General features: G+C 44.5%; 1 protein-coding gene across 1 annotated transcript in view; it reads left to right on the top strand.

Moving 5' to 3' along the window:
* AMPD1 (adenosine monophosphate deaminase 1) overlaps positions 1 to 14,525 on the top strand; it is a gene marked incomplete at both ends in the record, with an annotated part of 44,799 nt that extends 30,274 nt beyond the window's left edge. Inside the window, 10 exons of the mRNA XM_080691715.1 lie at positions 1,617 to 1,746; positions 6,148 to 6,342; positions 6,607 to 6,738; positions 7,340 to 7,503; positions 9,126 to 9,252; positions 9,420 to 9,583; positions 11,812 to 11,932; positions 12,817 to 12,990; positions 13,167 to 13,277; positions 14,367 to 14,525. Coding sequence (XP_080547841.1) covers positions 1,617 to 1,746; positions 6,148 to 6,342; positions 6,607 to 6,738; positions 7,340 to 7,503; positions 9,126 to 9,252; positions 9,420 to 9,583; positions 11,812 to 11,932; positions 12,817 to 12,990; positions 13,167 to 13,277; positions 14,367 to 14,525 — 1,477 coding nt within the window. The remainder of the gene's footprint in view (positions 1 to 1,616; positions 1,747 to 6,147; positions 6,343 to 6,606; positions 6,739 to 7,339; positions 7,504 to 9,125; positions 9,253 to 9,419; positions 9,584 to 11,811; positions 11,933 to 12,816; positions 12,991 to 13,166; positions 13,278 to 14,366) is intronic.
* Positions 14,526 to 15,683: the final 1,158 nt, after the last annotated feature.

Genomic DNA, 15,683 nt, shown 5'->3' with positions numbered 1-15,683 from the left:
TAAATAGCTGAGGCCGGCTTCGAACCTGTGTGATCTTCCTATCTCAGCCTCCCAAGTACTGGGATTACAAGCGTGTACCACCACACCTGGTTTTAATCAATCCTTCCTTCCTTCCTTCCTTCCTTCCTTCCTTCCTTCCTTCCTTCCTTCCTTCCTTCCCTCCCTCCCTCCCTTCTTTCTTTCTTTTTTTCTTTCTTTTTTTTTTTTTTTTTTTTTTTTTGCGGTTCTGGGAATGGAACCCCGGGGCATTCTACTTCCGAGCTACACTCCCTGCCCTATATTTTATTCTTTATTTTGAAACAGGGTCTCACTAAGTAGCTGAGGGAACCGCAATGCGATCCTCTGGTCTCAGCCTCCTGAATGCTGGGATCACAAGTGTGTGCCACCATGCCTGGCTTTTTATTCTTTTTGTGTATGTGTGTATGTGGTAATGAGGGTGGAACCCAGGGGCTCTTCTACCTCCAGGCTATACTCCCAGACCTATTTTATATTTTATTTGGAAACAGGGTTTCAGTAAAGGGCCTCACTAAGTAGCTGAGGCTAGCAGCGAACCGTCTCAGCCTCTCAAGTGCTGTGTTTACAAGCATGTGCCACACACCCGGCTCTTTTTTATTTTTCTTTATTTTGAAACCGGGTCTCACTGAGTTGCAGAGGGCCTCACTGAGTAGCTGAGGCTGTCCACGAACCGCGATCCTCCTGTTACAGCCTCCGGAATCCCGGAATTACAAGTGTGCGCCACCACGTCCCGCTTTTTTGTTGTTGTTGTTTTGTTTTATTTCATTTTGTTTGCACTGGGAATTGAATGCAGGGGCATTCCACTCCAGCCCTATTTTATTTATGTATTTACTTATTTAGGTACTGAGGATTGAACTAAGGGCATTCTACCTCTGAGCTATACCCAGTTTAGCAAAACAGGATCTAGCTAAACTGCTGTGGGTCTCCAGAAGGGGACTGGCCTTGAACCTTTGATCCTCTTGTCTCAGCCTCCCAAGTACTGGGATTATAGGCATGTGGCATTACTCCAAAATGCTTTTTTTTTTTTTTTTTTTTTTTTTTTTTTAGTTTGAAACAGGATCTTGCTAAATTGCTGAGGCTGACCATGAACCTGTGATCTTCCTGTCTCAGCCTCACAAGTACCAGCCTCATAGGTGTGAACCATTACACCCAGCCCAGGGGTCTTAACTTTGAAAAACACTGTAGCCGCCTGCCTTCCCAAGCCTTGCTTTGTGATTTTGTCCAACTCTAAGGAAACACTGAAGCTCAATACTATAGAAGAACCCGAAATGTTTGTCTCAATCATTGTTTTCTATGGGTGAAAAAGATGGTTTTAAAATTGTGACTGTTTTCAGCCTGACGTGGTAGCGCATGCTTGTAATCCCAGCATTCGGAGGCTGGGATTACGGTTCACAGACAGCCTCAGCTACTTAGGCCCTCCACAACTTAGTGAGACCCTGTTTCAAAATAAAAATACAAAATAGGGAAGGGGGTATAGCTCAGAGGTCAAATGCCCCTGGGTTACATCCCCAAACCCACAAAAAAAAGAAGAGAAAAAAATTATGACTGTTTTCAATAAATGCTTGGACTTTTTTAGAATTAAGTAATTTTATTCTTCACAGTAAGACCTATACGCACCGGCGCCTGAAGTTCCTGTCTTCCAAGTTCCAGGTTCATCAGATGCTCAACGAGATGGATGAGCTAAAGGAGCTAAAGAACAACCCCCACCGAGATTTTTATAACTGCAGGAAGGTAAACGTGTCAGCTGCTCAGTGAAAGGTTGGAAACAGAGTCAGGGAGTTTAGGAGGGAGGTAAAAACACCAACCGGGTTATCAGACACTGCTGCTTTATTCGGTCCCAACCCCAGTACCCTCCGGGAAGTCAGCCGGCCATGGGGGAAGGGACCGACGGGCCGGGCCACGTGTCTGGAGAGTTGCACATAGTCCTGATTGGCCAGCCGAATCACGTGGTGGATCGGAGGCACCGATGTTTTATAGGCATGCCGATTCTCTTGTGACATCTGTAGTCTGCTGATGTTTGGAGTCTCGAGGCACCTGGATTCTCGCCATATCTCCGCTTCTGGCTTCTGGGGTTCTGCCTCCTGTTCCTGCTGCTGAGATCACGTAGGGGAGGGACCCAACTTATCACTCAGAAGTAATTTCTGGGCAAAAACATTAATCTAAGGATTTCTTGAGAAGGACAAGAAAAATATTATTTTCTGATTAATATAAAATATCTGCAGGCTTAATGGATTTTAGTGAAAGTGGATAGATTTCTAAAAGATTAAGACTGCCATTTCTATAGTATACGCCAGAGAAATGTCATATTCTTTTATATGTGGGGGGAGAGGGAGGAATGCTGGGGATTGAACCCTAGGGCCTTCTACATCTGAGCTACACTGCAAGACTTTTTAAAAAATATACTTTTATTGGCATATGGTAATTATACAACATAGTGAGATTCAAAGTGATATGTTCATACATTCACACATTGCTTGGTGTGTTTTTTTATTTTGAAATAGGGTCTTTCTAAGTTACTATATGCTGGCCTTAAACCTGTGATCCTCTGGTCTCAGCCTTACAAGTACTGGCACTATAAGCATGTGCCACCACACCTATAGTGTTAAGATATATTATCTTTTTTTTCCCAGTACTGGGGATGAAACCCAGGAGCATTCTACCTACGAGCTATACTGCCAGCCCTATTTTTTATTCTTTATTTGGAAACAGGGTCTCACTGAGTTGTGAAGGGCCTCACTAAGTAGCTGAGGCTGTCTGCAAATCATGATCCTCCTGTCTCAGCCGCCCAAATGCTGGGATTACAAGTGTGCACCACCATGCCCGGCTAAGATATACTATCTTTTTTGTGGGTTTTTTTTGTTTGTTTGTTTGTTTTTCTTTTTTTTTTTTTTCAGTACTGGAGATGGAACCCAGGGTCATTCGACCTCCGAGCTACACCCCCAACCCCTATTTTTTATTCTTTATTTTATTTTATTTTTTTAATTTTTGGTGGTACTGGGGATGGAACCCAGGGGCTTTCTACCTCCGGGCTATACTCCCAGACCTATTTATTCTTTATTTTGAAACAGGGTCTCACTGAGTTGCAGAGGGCCTCACGAAGTAGCTGAGGCTGTCCTCTAACCGCAATCCTCCTATCTCAGCCTCCCGAATGCTGGGATTACAAGCATGTGCAACCACGTCTGGCTTATATTATCTTTTTTGAATAAAAAATTATAAATCTGCCGGGCGTGGTGGCACATGACTGTAATCCCAGGACTTGGGAGGCTGGGACAAGAGGATCGCACAGGTTCGAAGCCAGCCTCAGCTGCTTAGGCTCTCAGCAACTCAGTGAGACCCTGTTTTCAAATAAAATATAAAATAGGTATGGGAGTGTAGCCTGGAGGTAGAAACCCCCCGGGGTTCCATACCCAGTAACACACACAGAAAATTATAAACCTGTAATCCTAGTACTTGAGAGGGTGAAACAAGAAGATCAAAGGTTCAGGACAGCCTGAGGAACTTAGTGAGATTCTCAGCAACTGGACAAAACAAACCATAGCCGGGCGTGGTGACGCATGCTTGTAATCCCCGTGCTTGGGAGGCTGACACCGGAGGATCAAGCCGGTTCGAAGCCAGCCTCTCTGGCTTAAGAGACCCTGTTTCCAAATAAAAATATAAAATAGGTCTGGGAGTGTAGCCCGGAGGTAGAAGGGTTTCCAGGAACCCTAGTACCACACACACACACACACAAAAAGCATAAATAAGGGCTGGGTATCCAGGCATGGTGGCACACTCTTGTAATCCCAGTAATTTAGGAGGCTGAGACAGGAGGATCACAGGTTCACAGCCAGCCTCAGCTACTTAGGCCCTTTGAAACTTAGTGAGACCCTGTTTCAAAATAAATAATAAAAAGCCGGGCGTGGTGGCGCACGCTTGTAATCCCAGCATTTGAGAGGCTGAGACAGGAGGATCGTGGTTCACAGACAGCCTCAGCTACTACTTAGTGAGGTCCTTTAAAACTCAATGAGACCCTGTTTCATCATAAAGAATAAAAAATAGGGTTGAAGGTGTAGCTTGGAGGTAGAATGCTCCTGGGTTCCGTTCCCAGTACCGGAAAAAAAAAAAAAAAAATAGGACCAGGAGTGTCGCTCAGAGATAGAATGCCCTTGGGTTCAATTCCCAGTACCGAAAAAAAAAAAAAAAAAAAAAAGCTGGGAGTATGGGAGTGTCTCTCAGAGGTAGAAAGCCCCTCAGTTCAATCTTTACTAAATAAAAAGAAGAGAAAAGAAAGAAAGAAAAAGAAAAGAAAAAATATCAGCCAGGTGTGATGGAGCACACTTGTAATCCCAGTACTTTGGAGGCTGAGACAGGAGAATTGCAGGTTCATGGCCAGCCTCAGCTATCTTTGTGAGGCCCTCTGCAACTTAGTGAGACCTTGTTTCAAAATAAAGAATAAAAAATAGGGCTGGGGCGTACTCAGAGGTAGAATGCTCCTGGGTTCAATTCCCAGTAACAAACACACCAAAAAAAATTCTGCCACATAAGTGTCATACTCGGTCATGGCTTTTTAATTTCAGTCCTGTCTTCTTTGGGGATGCTGGGGATGAACACTGTGGTAAGTAGCACATTACATGTGTGCGTGTGTATGTGTGTGTACACGTGTGTGTGTGTGTGTGTGTGTGTGTGTGCATGTGCGTGTGACTGGGGATTGAACACAGGGGCATTCTACCTCCAAGTTATAGCTCAAATCATTTTTATTTTATTGTTTGGAAACAGGAAACAGGGTCTTGCTAGGTTGCTGAGTATCTTTTTGTGTGTGTGTGTGGTACTAGGGATGGAATCCAGGGGCATTCTACCTTTGAGCTACACCTTCAACCCTTTTTTTTTTTTTTTTTTTTTTTTTGGTAGCTACTGGGGTGGAATCCAGAGGCTTTCTACCTTCGTGCTATACTCCCAGATCTACATTTATATTTTATTTGGAAACAGGGTCGCACTAAGTTGCTGAGAGCCTCACTCAGTAGCTGAGGCTGGCTTCAAACCCATGCGATCCTCCTGTCTCAGCCTCCCAAGCGCGGGGATTACAAGTGTGCGCCACAACGCCCGGCTTCAGCCCTCATTTTTATTCTTTATTTTGAAACAGGGTCTCACTGATTTCACAAGGGCCCTCACTAAGTAGCTGAATCTGGCCGTCAACCACGGTCCTCCTGTCTCAGCCTCCCGAATGCTGGGATTACAAAACTGCACTATCACGCCTGGTACTGAGCATCTTGGTGTGTTACCGAGTCTGCCCTCGAACCTGCAATTCTCCTGTCTCAGCCTCCCAACTACCTGTATTACAAACATATGCTGTTATACCCAGCTGCAACATTATTATTTTGTGTGTGTGGTACTGGGGATGGAACCCAGGGGCATTCTACCTCCGAGCTACAACCCCTGCCCTATTTTTTATTCTTTATTTTGAAACAGGGTGTCACTAAATTGCAAGGGGTCTTGCTAAGTAGCTGAGTCTGTCCTGAACCTCAATCCTCTGGTCTCCGCCTCCCAAATGCTGGGATTACAAGCATGCGCCACCATGACCTGCCCGCAACATTATTTCTTTCTTTCTTTTTTTTTTTTTTTTTTTGGTGGTACTGGGGGTGGAACCCAGAGGCTTTCTACCTCTGGCCTATACTCCCAGACCCTTTTAACATATTTTATTTGGAAACAGGGTCTCACTAAGTTGCTGGAAGCCTCACTGAGTAGCTGAGGCTGGCTTCGAACCCGTGCAATCCTCCTGACTCAGCCTCCCAAGCGCGGGGATTACAAGCATGCGCCACCATGACTGGCCCACAACATTATTTCTAATTGCATTTTTGAGATGGAGAATGGCCCTGGGGAATTCTCTCTGGGTCCAATGTAGGACCCACACTGGATGTACATGTATACGGAGAAGCAAGCATTATATCTACGTCTAGTGAAACCTCTCCCATTCTTGTACATAAAGGGCACACGAGGGTTCTTTATTGCTGAGTTGTCTCCACTGCCGTCAGCTCAGATCCCAGTTATTTACCCCTTCCTCCTGCTACGGTAGGATTTGCAGACACCATAGCCTCTAATGGAGTAGTGATATTGCTACGACTGATGGCTGTTTTTTCTTTCTCGGAATATGCACAGGTGGACACCCATATCCATGCAGCTGCCTGCATGAACCAGAAACATCTGCTGCGCTTTATAAAGAAATCTTATCAGATCGATGCTGACAGAGTGGTCTACAGCACCAAAGAGAAGAAGCTGACCCTAAAGGAGCTTTTTGCTAAATTAAAAATGCATCCGTATGACTTGACTGTTGATTCTCTGGACGTTCATGCGGTAGGTTGAAAAGATATCACTAATTTCACTCTCCTACCCAGAACCTACAAGTCTTTCCTTCTCGGATTCCTCGTAGCTATTTGGATTGCCATACTGACTAAAAGCTCAGACAATTGTGAGCGTCACTTACTGTCAATTGTCCCCAATTTAGTTCTTGAAGCCCAACCCCTTCCCCTGCAAACAGCCCCTCTTGCCCAGCCCCCAGCTCCCTGTGTCCAGGCAGCTCTGATAGTCACACACTCCTGCTCTTGTCTCCTGACTCAGGGGCGCCAGACCTTCCAGCGTTTTGATAAGTTCAACGACAAATACAATCCCGTGGGAGCCAGTGAGCTGCGGGACCTCTACCTGAAGACAGACAACTACATCAACGGGGAATATTTTGCCACTATCATCAAGGTGAGAGAACCAACCAGATCTATGGTACATGGCATGATTCTTGACGATAGAAGGAGGGAAGAAAAAGAGGGAGGGAGGAAGGGAGAGGTGTGGTGCTATCTCTGGGGCCAAGCACTATACAAATTCACATAGGAATTTCTTCTGCAATACCCACTCTAATGATTTTTTTAAATTTATTTGTTTTTATTTTTATTTTTTACGGTATTAGAGGTTGAACCCAAGGGCATTCTACCTCCGAGCTACACCCCCAGCCCTAGTTTTTATTCTTTATTTTGAAACAGGGTCTCACTGAGTTCCAAAGGGCCTCACTAAGTAGCTGAGGCTGGCCGTGAACCGCGATCCTCCTGTCTCAGCCTCCCAAGTACTGGGATTACAAGTGTGCGCCTCCACGCCCAGCCTCTATGATTCTTTTATACCCACTAGATTCTCTTCAACTCTCAAGATCTCCCGTAGATCTTAACTTTTGATAGTTTTTTTTTCTATTTCTTTCTATGTCCTTGGTTCCTCTAAGTACCCATCTCCTCTCCCTAGATCCCACAGCTGTAGACCCTGAGGGGCTTGTGGGAGTTTCTGGCTCTGGACTCCTCTCTTGGCTTTGCAGGAGGTGGGTGCAGACCTGGTGGAGGCCAAGTACCAGCACGCTGAGCCCCGCCTGTCCATCTACGGCCGCAGTCCTGAGGAGTGGAGCAAACTCGCCTCCTGGTTTGTCGGCAACCACATCTACTGCCCCAACATGACCTGGATGATCCAGGTCCCTAGGATCTAGTATGTATCTGCCCGTGGGAAACCCTAAAGCTGCCCTCATCTCACCGGCCTCCCTCCTCGCTTGAACAGGGGATATGCTGCCCATCTGGGCAGAAATCAGCTCTGTTGAAGCAGCACTGAGTAACGGGTCCTGTGTGCTTGGCTCTGCACACTCTGGGTACAGCACTAGGACCAGACAGGAGTGTGGACGATCATTTCAATTCAGTCTTCTAGCTGGAAGCCAAATAACTAAGCTGCTCTAAGAACTATGCTCACTTAGTACAATGCTCTCTCCTGGTCTTCTCTCTGTCCCGCTCATTCTTTCCCACATTGAACTGTACTGATCTGTGTGGCCGATTGTCTCGCCCACAAGCTCCCAGCACTCCACGATCCGAGTGCACTTCTCCACCATCCGAGCGCACAGAGGGAGTCAGTGTCCTTCATAGCACAGCCTCGCTCACCGCCTGCAGGGGTGGTTTCTCTCTCACTTTGTTCAGTATCATTGATCTGTTATCTAACTTACTTGTTCATATACTCTCTGGCAACCTACCCGGGTGCTCTATGTGCCCTGTGGCAAAGCAGGAATTTCATCCTGTCTCTTAAGCAAAAAAAAAAAAAAGTAGCTTTTCAACTGGGGTAGTACTTCCTAATATTGTTGGGCAGAGGCAGTAGAATGTAATGGTCAGGAGTGTGGTCTCTGCACCCGGACTGGCTGGGCCACTCTAGTTGTAGGACATTGGGAAAATTTTATTTCTCCTCTGTGTCTTTATTTTATTGTCCCTCAAAAGTAAAAAAGTCACCCACTTTGTTGTTATGAGGATTAAATTAGTTAATATTACTGGTCACTTCTTAGAAAAGACGCTGTCAGAGATAAAATGCTATAGTTTGTTCCTACCACAGATCAGAAGTGTGAGTGTGTGTGTGTGTGTGTGTGTGTGTGTGTGTGTGTGTGTGTGTGTATGTATGTGTGAAGTAGGATTAAACCTAGGGCATTCTACCTCCAAGCTACACCCCCAGCCCTTTTAGGGTTTTTTTTTTTTTTTTAACTTGAAACAGTGTCTCACTAAATTGCTGAGTCTGACCTTGAACTTGCAATCCTCATCTCAGCCTTCCAAGTACTGGGATTACAGCCACCATATCTAGCTGAAAGTTTAGTTTCTTTCTTTCTTTTTTTTTTTTTTGTGGTACTGGGGGTGGAACCCAGAGGCTTTCTACTTCCGGGCTATACTCCCAGACCTTTTTTATATTTTATTTGGAAACAGGTTCTCACTAAGTTGCTGAGAGCCTCACTAAGTAGCTGAGGCTGGCTTCAAACCCATGCGATCCTCCTGTCTCAGCCTCCCAAGCGTGGGGATTACAAGTGTGCGTCACCACGCCCGGCTTTGAAAGTTTAGTTTCTTACTCTAAAGGGTGTTGTAGAAGAGATGGGGACACATGGTCCAGAAAAAAAATTATGCTTCCTATGCCCAGCCCAAACAGAACCCCTGCTCGTGGGCACACAAGAATATACACGAGTGGATGGAGGGTGAATATACCAGGTCTTTTTTCTGTACATGGCATTTGGACCCCTGGTTCCCTCAGACAAGGCTATTTATCCTAAAAATCTTCTTTTCTCTCTACATTCTCTCCATTCTTGCCTCTAGTGATGTGTTCCGATCCAAGAATTTCCTTCCACACTTTGGAAAGATGCTGGAGAATATTTTCATGCCAGTGTTTGAGGCCACCATCAACCCTCAGGCTCACCCAGACCTCAGTGTCTTCCTCAAGCATGTAAGCATGCCCCTCAGGCCTCCACGGCGCTGTTCCCCTACCTGACCGGGACTGATTCCTGGTGTCCATCTCTTTCAGTCTGGCCCTTGCCTTTGGAGTGAAGGCTTATGGGAGGGCAGAGACACTGCTGCTGGACTGAACCCATAGCGTGGCTCCCTTTTTTGCAGATCACTGGTTTTGACAGCGTGGATGATGAGTCCAAACACAGTGGTCATATGTTCTCCTCCAAGAGTCCCAAACCCCAGGAATGGACAATGGAAAATAATCCATCTTACACTTACTATTCATACTACATGTATGCAAATATCATGGTGCTCAACAGCCTGAGGAAGTAAGTCCAAGGAACTGGGGAAACTAGAGCTTACTTGCCACAGCTGTGCCTCCTGCAAGGGCTCCAGTGGGCCGGGCCTCAGTGCACTCCTAAGGGTGCTTCCTAGTGGCCCAAATCAAAAGTATCTTTCCCTTTACTTTTTTTTTTTTTTTTACAGTTTATTTATTTAGGGGCAAGAGTAGATATGATCCCAAATAAAAAGTGGATTTCAGTAATTTTGTAGTTCTTTTTTTTTTTTAGGTCTGGTGATGGAACCCAGGGGCATTTGAGTTACATCTACCCTATTTTTTATTATTATTATTTTTTTTTGGTGGTACTGGGGTTCCTGGAAGCCCTTCTACCTCCGGGCTACACTCCCAGACCAATTTTATATTTTTTTAATTTGGAAACAGGGTCTCTTAAGCCAGCACGTGCTGGCTTCCAACCTGTGTGATCCTCCTGTCTCTGCCTCCCAAGCATGGGGATTACAAGCATGCGCCACCACGCCAGGCTATTTCTTTATTTTGAAACAGGGTCTCACTAAGTTGCGGAGGACCTCACTAAGTAGGTGAGTCTGTCCATGAGCCGCGATCCTCCAGTCTCAGCCTCCTGAATGCCGGTATTACAAGTGTGTTTCACCACGCCCGGCCTGTAGTTCTTTTTTATTAGAAGTTTAGGAACTTACAATTATCACTGTATAATTTATTATAAAACTCTAGACATACTTGGAAGGCTGAGACAGGAGGATTGCGGGCTGGAGCCAGCCTCAGCTACTTAGCAAGGCTCTCTGGAACTTAGTGTGATCCTGTTTTAAAATAAAGAAGAAAAAAATAAGGCTGGGGCTGGGCGTGGTGGCACACGCTTGTAATCCAGCATTTGGGAGGCTGAGACAGGAGGATTGTGCAGGTTTGAAGCCAGCCTCAGCTACTGAGTGAGGCCCTTTGCAACTCAGTGTAACTTAGAGGCAGAATGCTCCTTGGTTCCATCCTCAGCAATGCAAAATAAATAAATAAATAAATAAATAAATAAATAAATAAATAAATAAAATAAGACTGGGGGTGTAGCTCAGAGGTAGAATTCTCCTGGGCCCAATCCCCAGTAATGCAAAAAAAAAAAAAAAAAAATCAAGACATTTTTAACCTTCTTTCTATCTCTGGGTAAAGAATAGAGGAATATTATAACAAATGTGTGTGTGCACACACTGAGAATTGAACTCAGGGCCTGGTGCATGTTAAACATGTGCTCTACCACTGAGCTACACTCCTAGTCCTGAACGGAGTTTTTTTGTTGTTTTTTTTTTTTTTTTTGGGGATAGAACCCACGGGCCTTCTACCTCAAGGCTACACTCCCAGACCTATTTTGTATTTTATTTGGAAACAGGGTCTCTTAAGCCAGCTAAGGCTGGCTTCTAACCTGCGCTATCCTCCTGTCTCCACCTCCCAAGCGCGGGGATTACAAGCGTGCGCCACCACCACGCCCGGCTGAATGGAGTTCTTTGAAACCATTTCCCCCCTAAACTGTGAGTAATGCTAAGAAATGGCGGCATTTCTTGTGTTGAGACTGATGGTGCTTCTGTTCAATTCTTGATTACTTCCTTAACTCCATATCCCCTACCACCTATCCTTTTTTAGAGTTTCTATTCAGAAGCTGAGCATGGTGGCAAATGCTTATAATTCTAGTACCTGGGAGGCTGAGACAGGAGGATCACAGCAAGGGCAATGTCTGTAACTTAGCAAGAACCTTACCAATTTAGTGCGAACCTATTTAAAAATAAAACATAGCCGGGCGTGGTGGCGCACGCTTGTAATCCCCGCGCTTGGGAGGCAGAGACAGGAGGATCGCGCAGGTTCGAAGCCAGCCGTGCGCGCTGGCTTATGAGACCCTGTTTCCTAATAAAAAAGTATAAAAAATAGGTCTGGGAGTGTAGCCCGGAAGTAGAAGGGCTTCCAGGAACCCCAGTACCACCAAATAAAATAAAATAAAATAAATAAATAAAAAATAAAAAAATAAATAAAATAAAATAAAATAAAACATAAAAAGGGCTGGGGGTGTAGCTCAGAGGTAGAATTTCCCTGGGTTCAATCCCCAGTGTCAGAGGAAAAAAAAAAAAAAAAGACGATTTGGGATTGCCCGTTTTGCTGAATCCTTTGGCTTGCTGATTCCTTTCAGACCATTAATTTTTCTATGGAATTTTCTTGCAAACCCATTTGCCTTTGCCTGCAATTCCTATAGCAGTTTCACTTTCCTAGGGAACGAGGCATGAATACATTTCTGTTCCGCCCTCACTGTGGCGAAGCCGGAGCGCTCACCCACCTCATGACCGCATTCATGATAGCCGATAATATCTCTCATGGCCTGAATTTAAAAAAGGTGAGTCGGAGGCTCTTCTTAATGTTAAATTTTGTTTTGGGGCTGGAAGTGTCTTCCCCCCTACATTATCAATCCTGGAATTCAAGAAGAACACAAAAGATTTTTGAGATTGTTAATTCACCCTACAGGGAAAAGCAAAGGAATTCGCTTGGGATCACCTACCTAGTTGCTATGAGGGATGAGTTAGCGCACACCTCTTGGCTTCCTGCTTAGAATTTTGGCAAGAGAAAATTCAGAGGCGACTTGGCTTACCTTGAAGTGGTTTCTGCCAGATTTCTTGTCATAGCATGCTTTAAAATGTCTTTTGGGAGAGTCAGAACTTTTGCATAGAAAAAAAAGTAGGTTTCGGGGCGAAGTCTTTTGAGCTTTAATTGCCATGGTTAGTCTATCTTAAACAATTAAAGCTCAAATAAATAATTTGATCTGGCTTGATGCTTCTTAAAATGAATCATATCAAATATATGTATTCTAAATAGTACATTGAGCTGGGCGTGGTGGTGCACATTTGTAATCCCAGTACTTGGGAGGCTGAGACGGGAGGATTGCAGGGAGGATTGCAGGTTGGTGGCCAGCTTCAACTACTTAGTGAGGCTCTCTGCAACTTAGTGATACCCTGTTTCAAAATAAAGAATAAAAAAAAAATGGAGTTGGGGATGTAGCTCAGTGGTAGAATGCCCCTGAGTTCAATCCCTGGTACCAAAAAATAAAAATAAAACATAAAAAATAGTACATTGAAACACTAGAATTCTTCTTTACTAGGAGGTTGAGGGCAGATTGTGATTTTGTTAAAAACTAAAGTTTAAGATAGGCCAAGGGATTTTAAGGTTTCTAGTTTCTATCCCTTTCTCATCATCCTTAATTTTTTATTTTTACTTTTTTTCCAGAGTCCTGTGCTACAGTACTTGTTTTTCTTAGCCCAGATTCCCATCGCCATGTCCCCGCTAAGTAACAACAGCCTATTTCTTGAGTATGCAAAAAATCCTTTCCTAGATTTCCTCCAGAAAGGACTAATGATCTCACTGTCTACAGATGACCCGATGCAATTCCACTTCACCAAGGTATACATGTGGAGTGTTAAGCAATACAAAAATATTTTGCTGAACAGTTATTCCCACCCAGAACTTAAAAGTCAAATCAAAAGACTTCATTACTGTCCTTGTGCCAGATGCATATTATTTTCTTGTATTAAGGCATTCCTCCCTCTCTCGGTACCTCATTAAACAAATAACTGCAGGAGCCCCTGATGGAAGAGTATGCCATTGCTGCCCAAGTCTTCAAGCTGAGTACCTGTGACATGTGTGAAGTGGCGAGAAACAGCGTGCTGCAGTGTGGGATTTCTCATGAGGTAGACCTGTCCTTCACTGGTTGCCCTTCTGTGTATAGGGCTTGGCAACCCGAGTGTTGAAAAATTAGCTGGGGAACCAGGTGTGGTGGCGCACGCTTGTAATCCCCGTGCTTGGGAGGCATAGACGGGAGGATCGCGCGGGTTCGAAGCCAGCCTTAGCTACTTAGTGAGATCCTATTTCCAAATAAAATAGAAAATAGGTCTGGGAGTGTAGCCCGGAGACAGAAAAGCCCCTGGGTTCCATCCCCAGTAACACACACACACACACACACACACACACACACACACACACATGAAATTAGTTGGGGAAACATGTAGAAGAATTGTCCCACAGATAGATCCTATGTAGATACAGTGGATAGGGACTAGAAAAGATGATTCTTTTTCTCTGGCTCTGCCTTCTGGGCAAGTGAAATAAAATATGCTTGATCTCTTAATAAGCCACACACATTTATGCACGAGATGAAAACTTTTTTTTAATGTGTGTGGTACTGAGGATGGAACCCAGGGGCATTCTACCTCTGAGCTACACCCCCAGGCCTATTTTTTTATTCTTTGAAACAGGGTCCCAGCTGGGCATAGTGGTGCATACTTGTAATCCCAGCATTCGGGAGGCTGACACCAGACAACAGCCTCAGCTACTTAGTGAGGCCCTCCGCAACTTAGTGAGACCCTGTTTAGATAAAGAATACAAAATAGGGCTGGGGGTGTAGATCGGAGGTCAAATGCCCCTGGGTTCCATCCCTAGACCCACAAAAAAGAAGGAAGGAAAAGAAAGAAAGAGAGGAAGGAAGAAAGAAAGAAAGAAAGAAAGAAAGGAAGGAAGGAAGGAAGGAAGAAGGAAAGAAGGAAAGAAAGAAACAGGGTCTCACTGAGTTGCAAAGGGCCTCACTAAGTAGCTGAGGCTGGCTGCAAACCATGATCCTCCTGTCTCAGCCTCCTAAATACTAGGATTACAAGCGTGCGCCACCATGCCTGGCTTAGATAAAGACTTTAATGGTTTTGCCTGTGGCTAATTATTGTCTATATGAAGATAGAAGGGCAAGAAACAACCATTCTGCCTTTTTTTTTTTTTTTCTTTTCTTATAGGAGAAAGCAAAGTTTCTGGGCAAGAATTACCTTGAGGAAGGCCCTATTGGAAATGATATCCGGAGGACAAATGTAGCCCAAATCCGCATGGCCTATCGTTATGAAACCTGGTGTTACGAACTCAATTTAATTGCTGAGGGTCTCAAATCAACAGAATAAGATAAAGAAATAATAATATGAGTAAGATTCTTTTTTTTTTTTTTGAGGTATTGGGGATGGAGCCCAGGAGCATTCTACCTCTGAGCTACATCCCTAGCCCTATTTTGTATTTTTTATTTTGAAACAGGGTCTCACTGAGTTGCAATGGACCTCGCTAAGTAGCTGAGGCTGTCCGCAAACCAGACCCTCCTGTCTCAGCCTCCTGAATGCTGGGACTATAAACGTGCGCCACCATGCCTGCCTTATGAGTGATCTTTTTATTGCAGAGTTTGAATAACAATAGTACCAGGTTTTTTTGTTTGTTTGTTTTTGATGGTACGGGAGGTGGAACCCAGGAGCTTTTCTACCTCTGGGCTATACCCCCAGACCTATTTTATACTTTATTTGGAAACAGGGTCTCACTAAGTTGCTGAGAGCCTCACTCAGTAGCTGAGGCTTGCTTCAAACGCGATCCTCCTGTCTCAGCCTCCCAAGTCCTGGGATTACAAGTGTGTGTCACCATGCCCGGTTAGTGCTAGTTGTTGAGTCCCTATTATAAGCCAAAGATTGTATTAATATTCCACTGATACTTCATTTAATTATTTTCACTTCATTTGTTTACTTAGGTATTGGGGATTGAATCTAGTGGTGGTGTACCACTGAGCTATACCTCCAGATCATTTTATTTTTTTATTTATTTATTTTGTGCAGTACTGGGGATGGAACCCAGGGGCCTTCTACCTCCGAGATATACCCCAATCCTTATTTTATATTCTTTATTTTGAAACAGGGTCTCACTAAGTTGCAGAAGGCCTCACTAACTAGCTGAGGCTGGCTGTGGATCAAAATTCTCCCATCTCAGCCTCCCAAGTTCTAGGATTACAAGTGTGCACCACCATGCCCAATTCCATTTTATGCTTTATTTATTTATTTATTTAATTTTGAGAATCTGGGGATGGAACCCAGAGGCATTTGACCTCTGATCTATACCCCCTACCCAATTTTTTATTCTTTACTTTGAAACAGGGTCTTACTGAGTTGCGGAGGGCCTTACTAAGCAGCTGAGGCTGTCCGCGAACCGCGATCCTCAGGTCTCAGCCTCCCGAATGCTGGGATTACAAGCGTGCGCCACCACGCCCGGCTCTATGCTCTATTTTGAGACAGGGTTTTGCTAAGTTA

The sequence above is a fragment of the Muscardinus avellanarius genome (assembly GCF_963383645.1).
Source record: "Muscardinus avellanarius genome assembly, chromosome: 3".
Taxonomy (NCBI): Eukaryota; Metazoa; Chordata; class Mammalia; order Rodentia; family Gliridae; genus Muscardinus; species Muscardinus avellanarius.
This window is presented reverse-complemented; position numbering and strand designations above follow the sequence as displayed.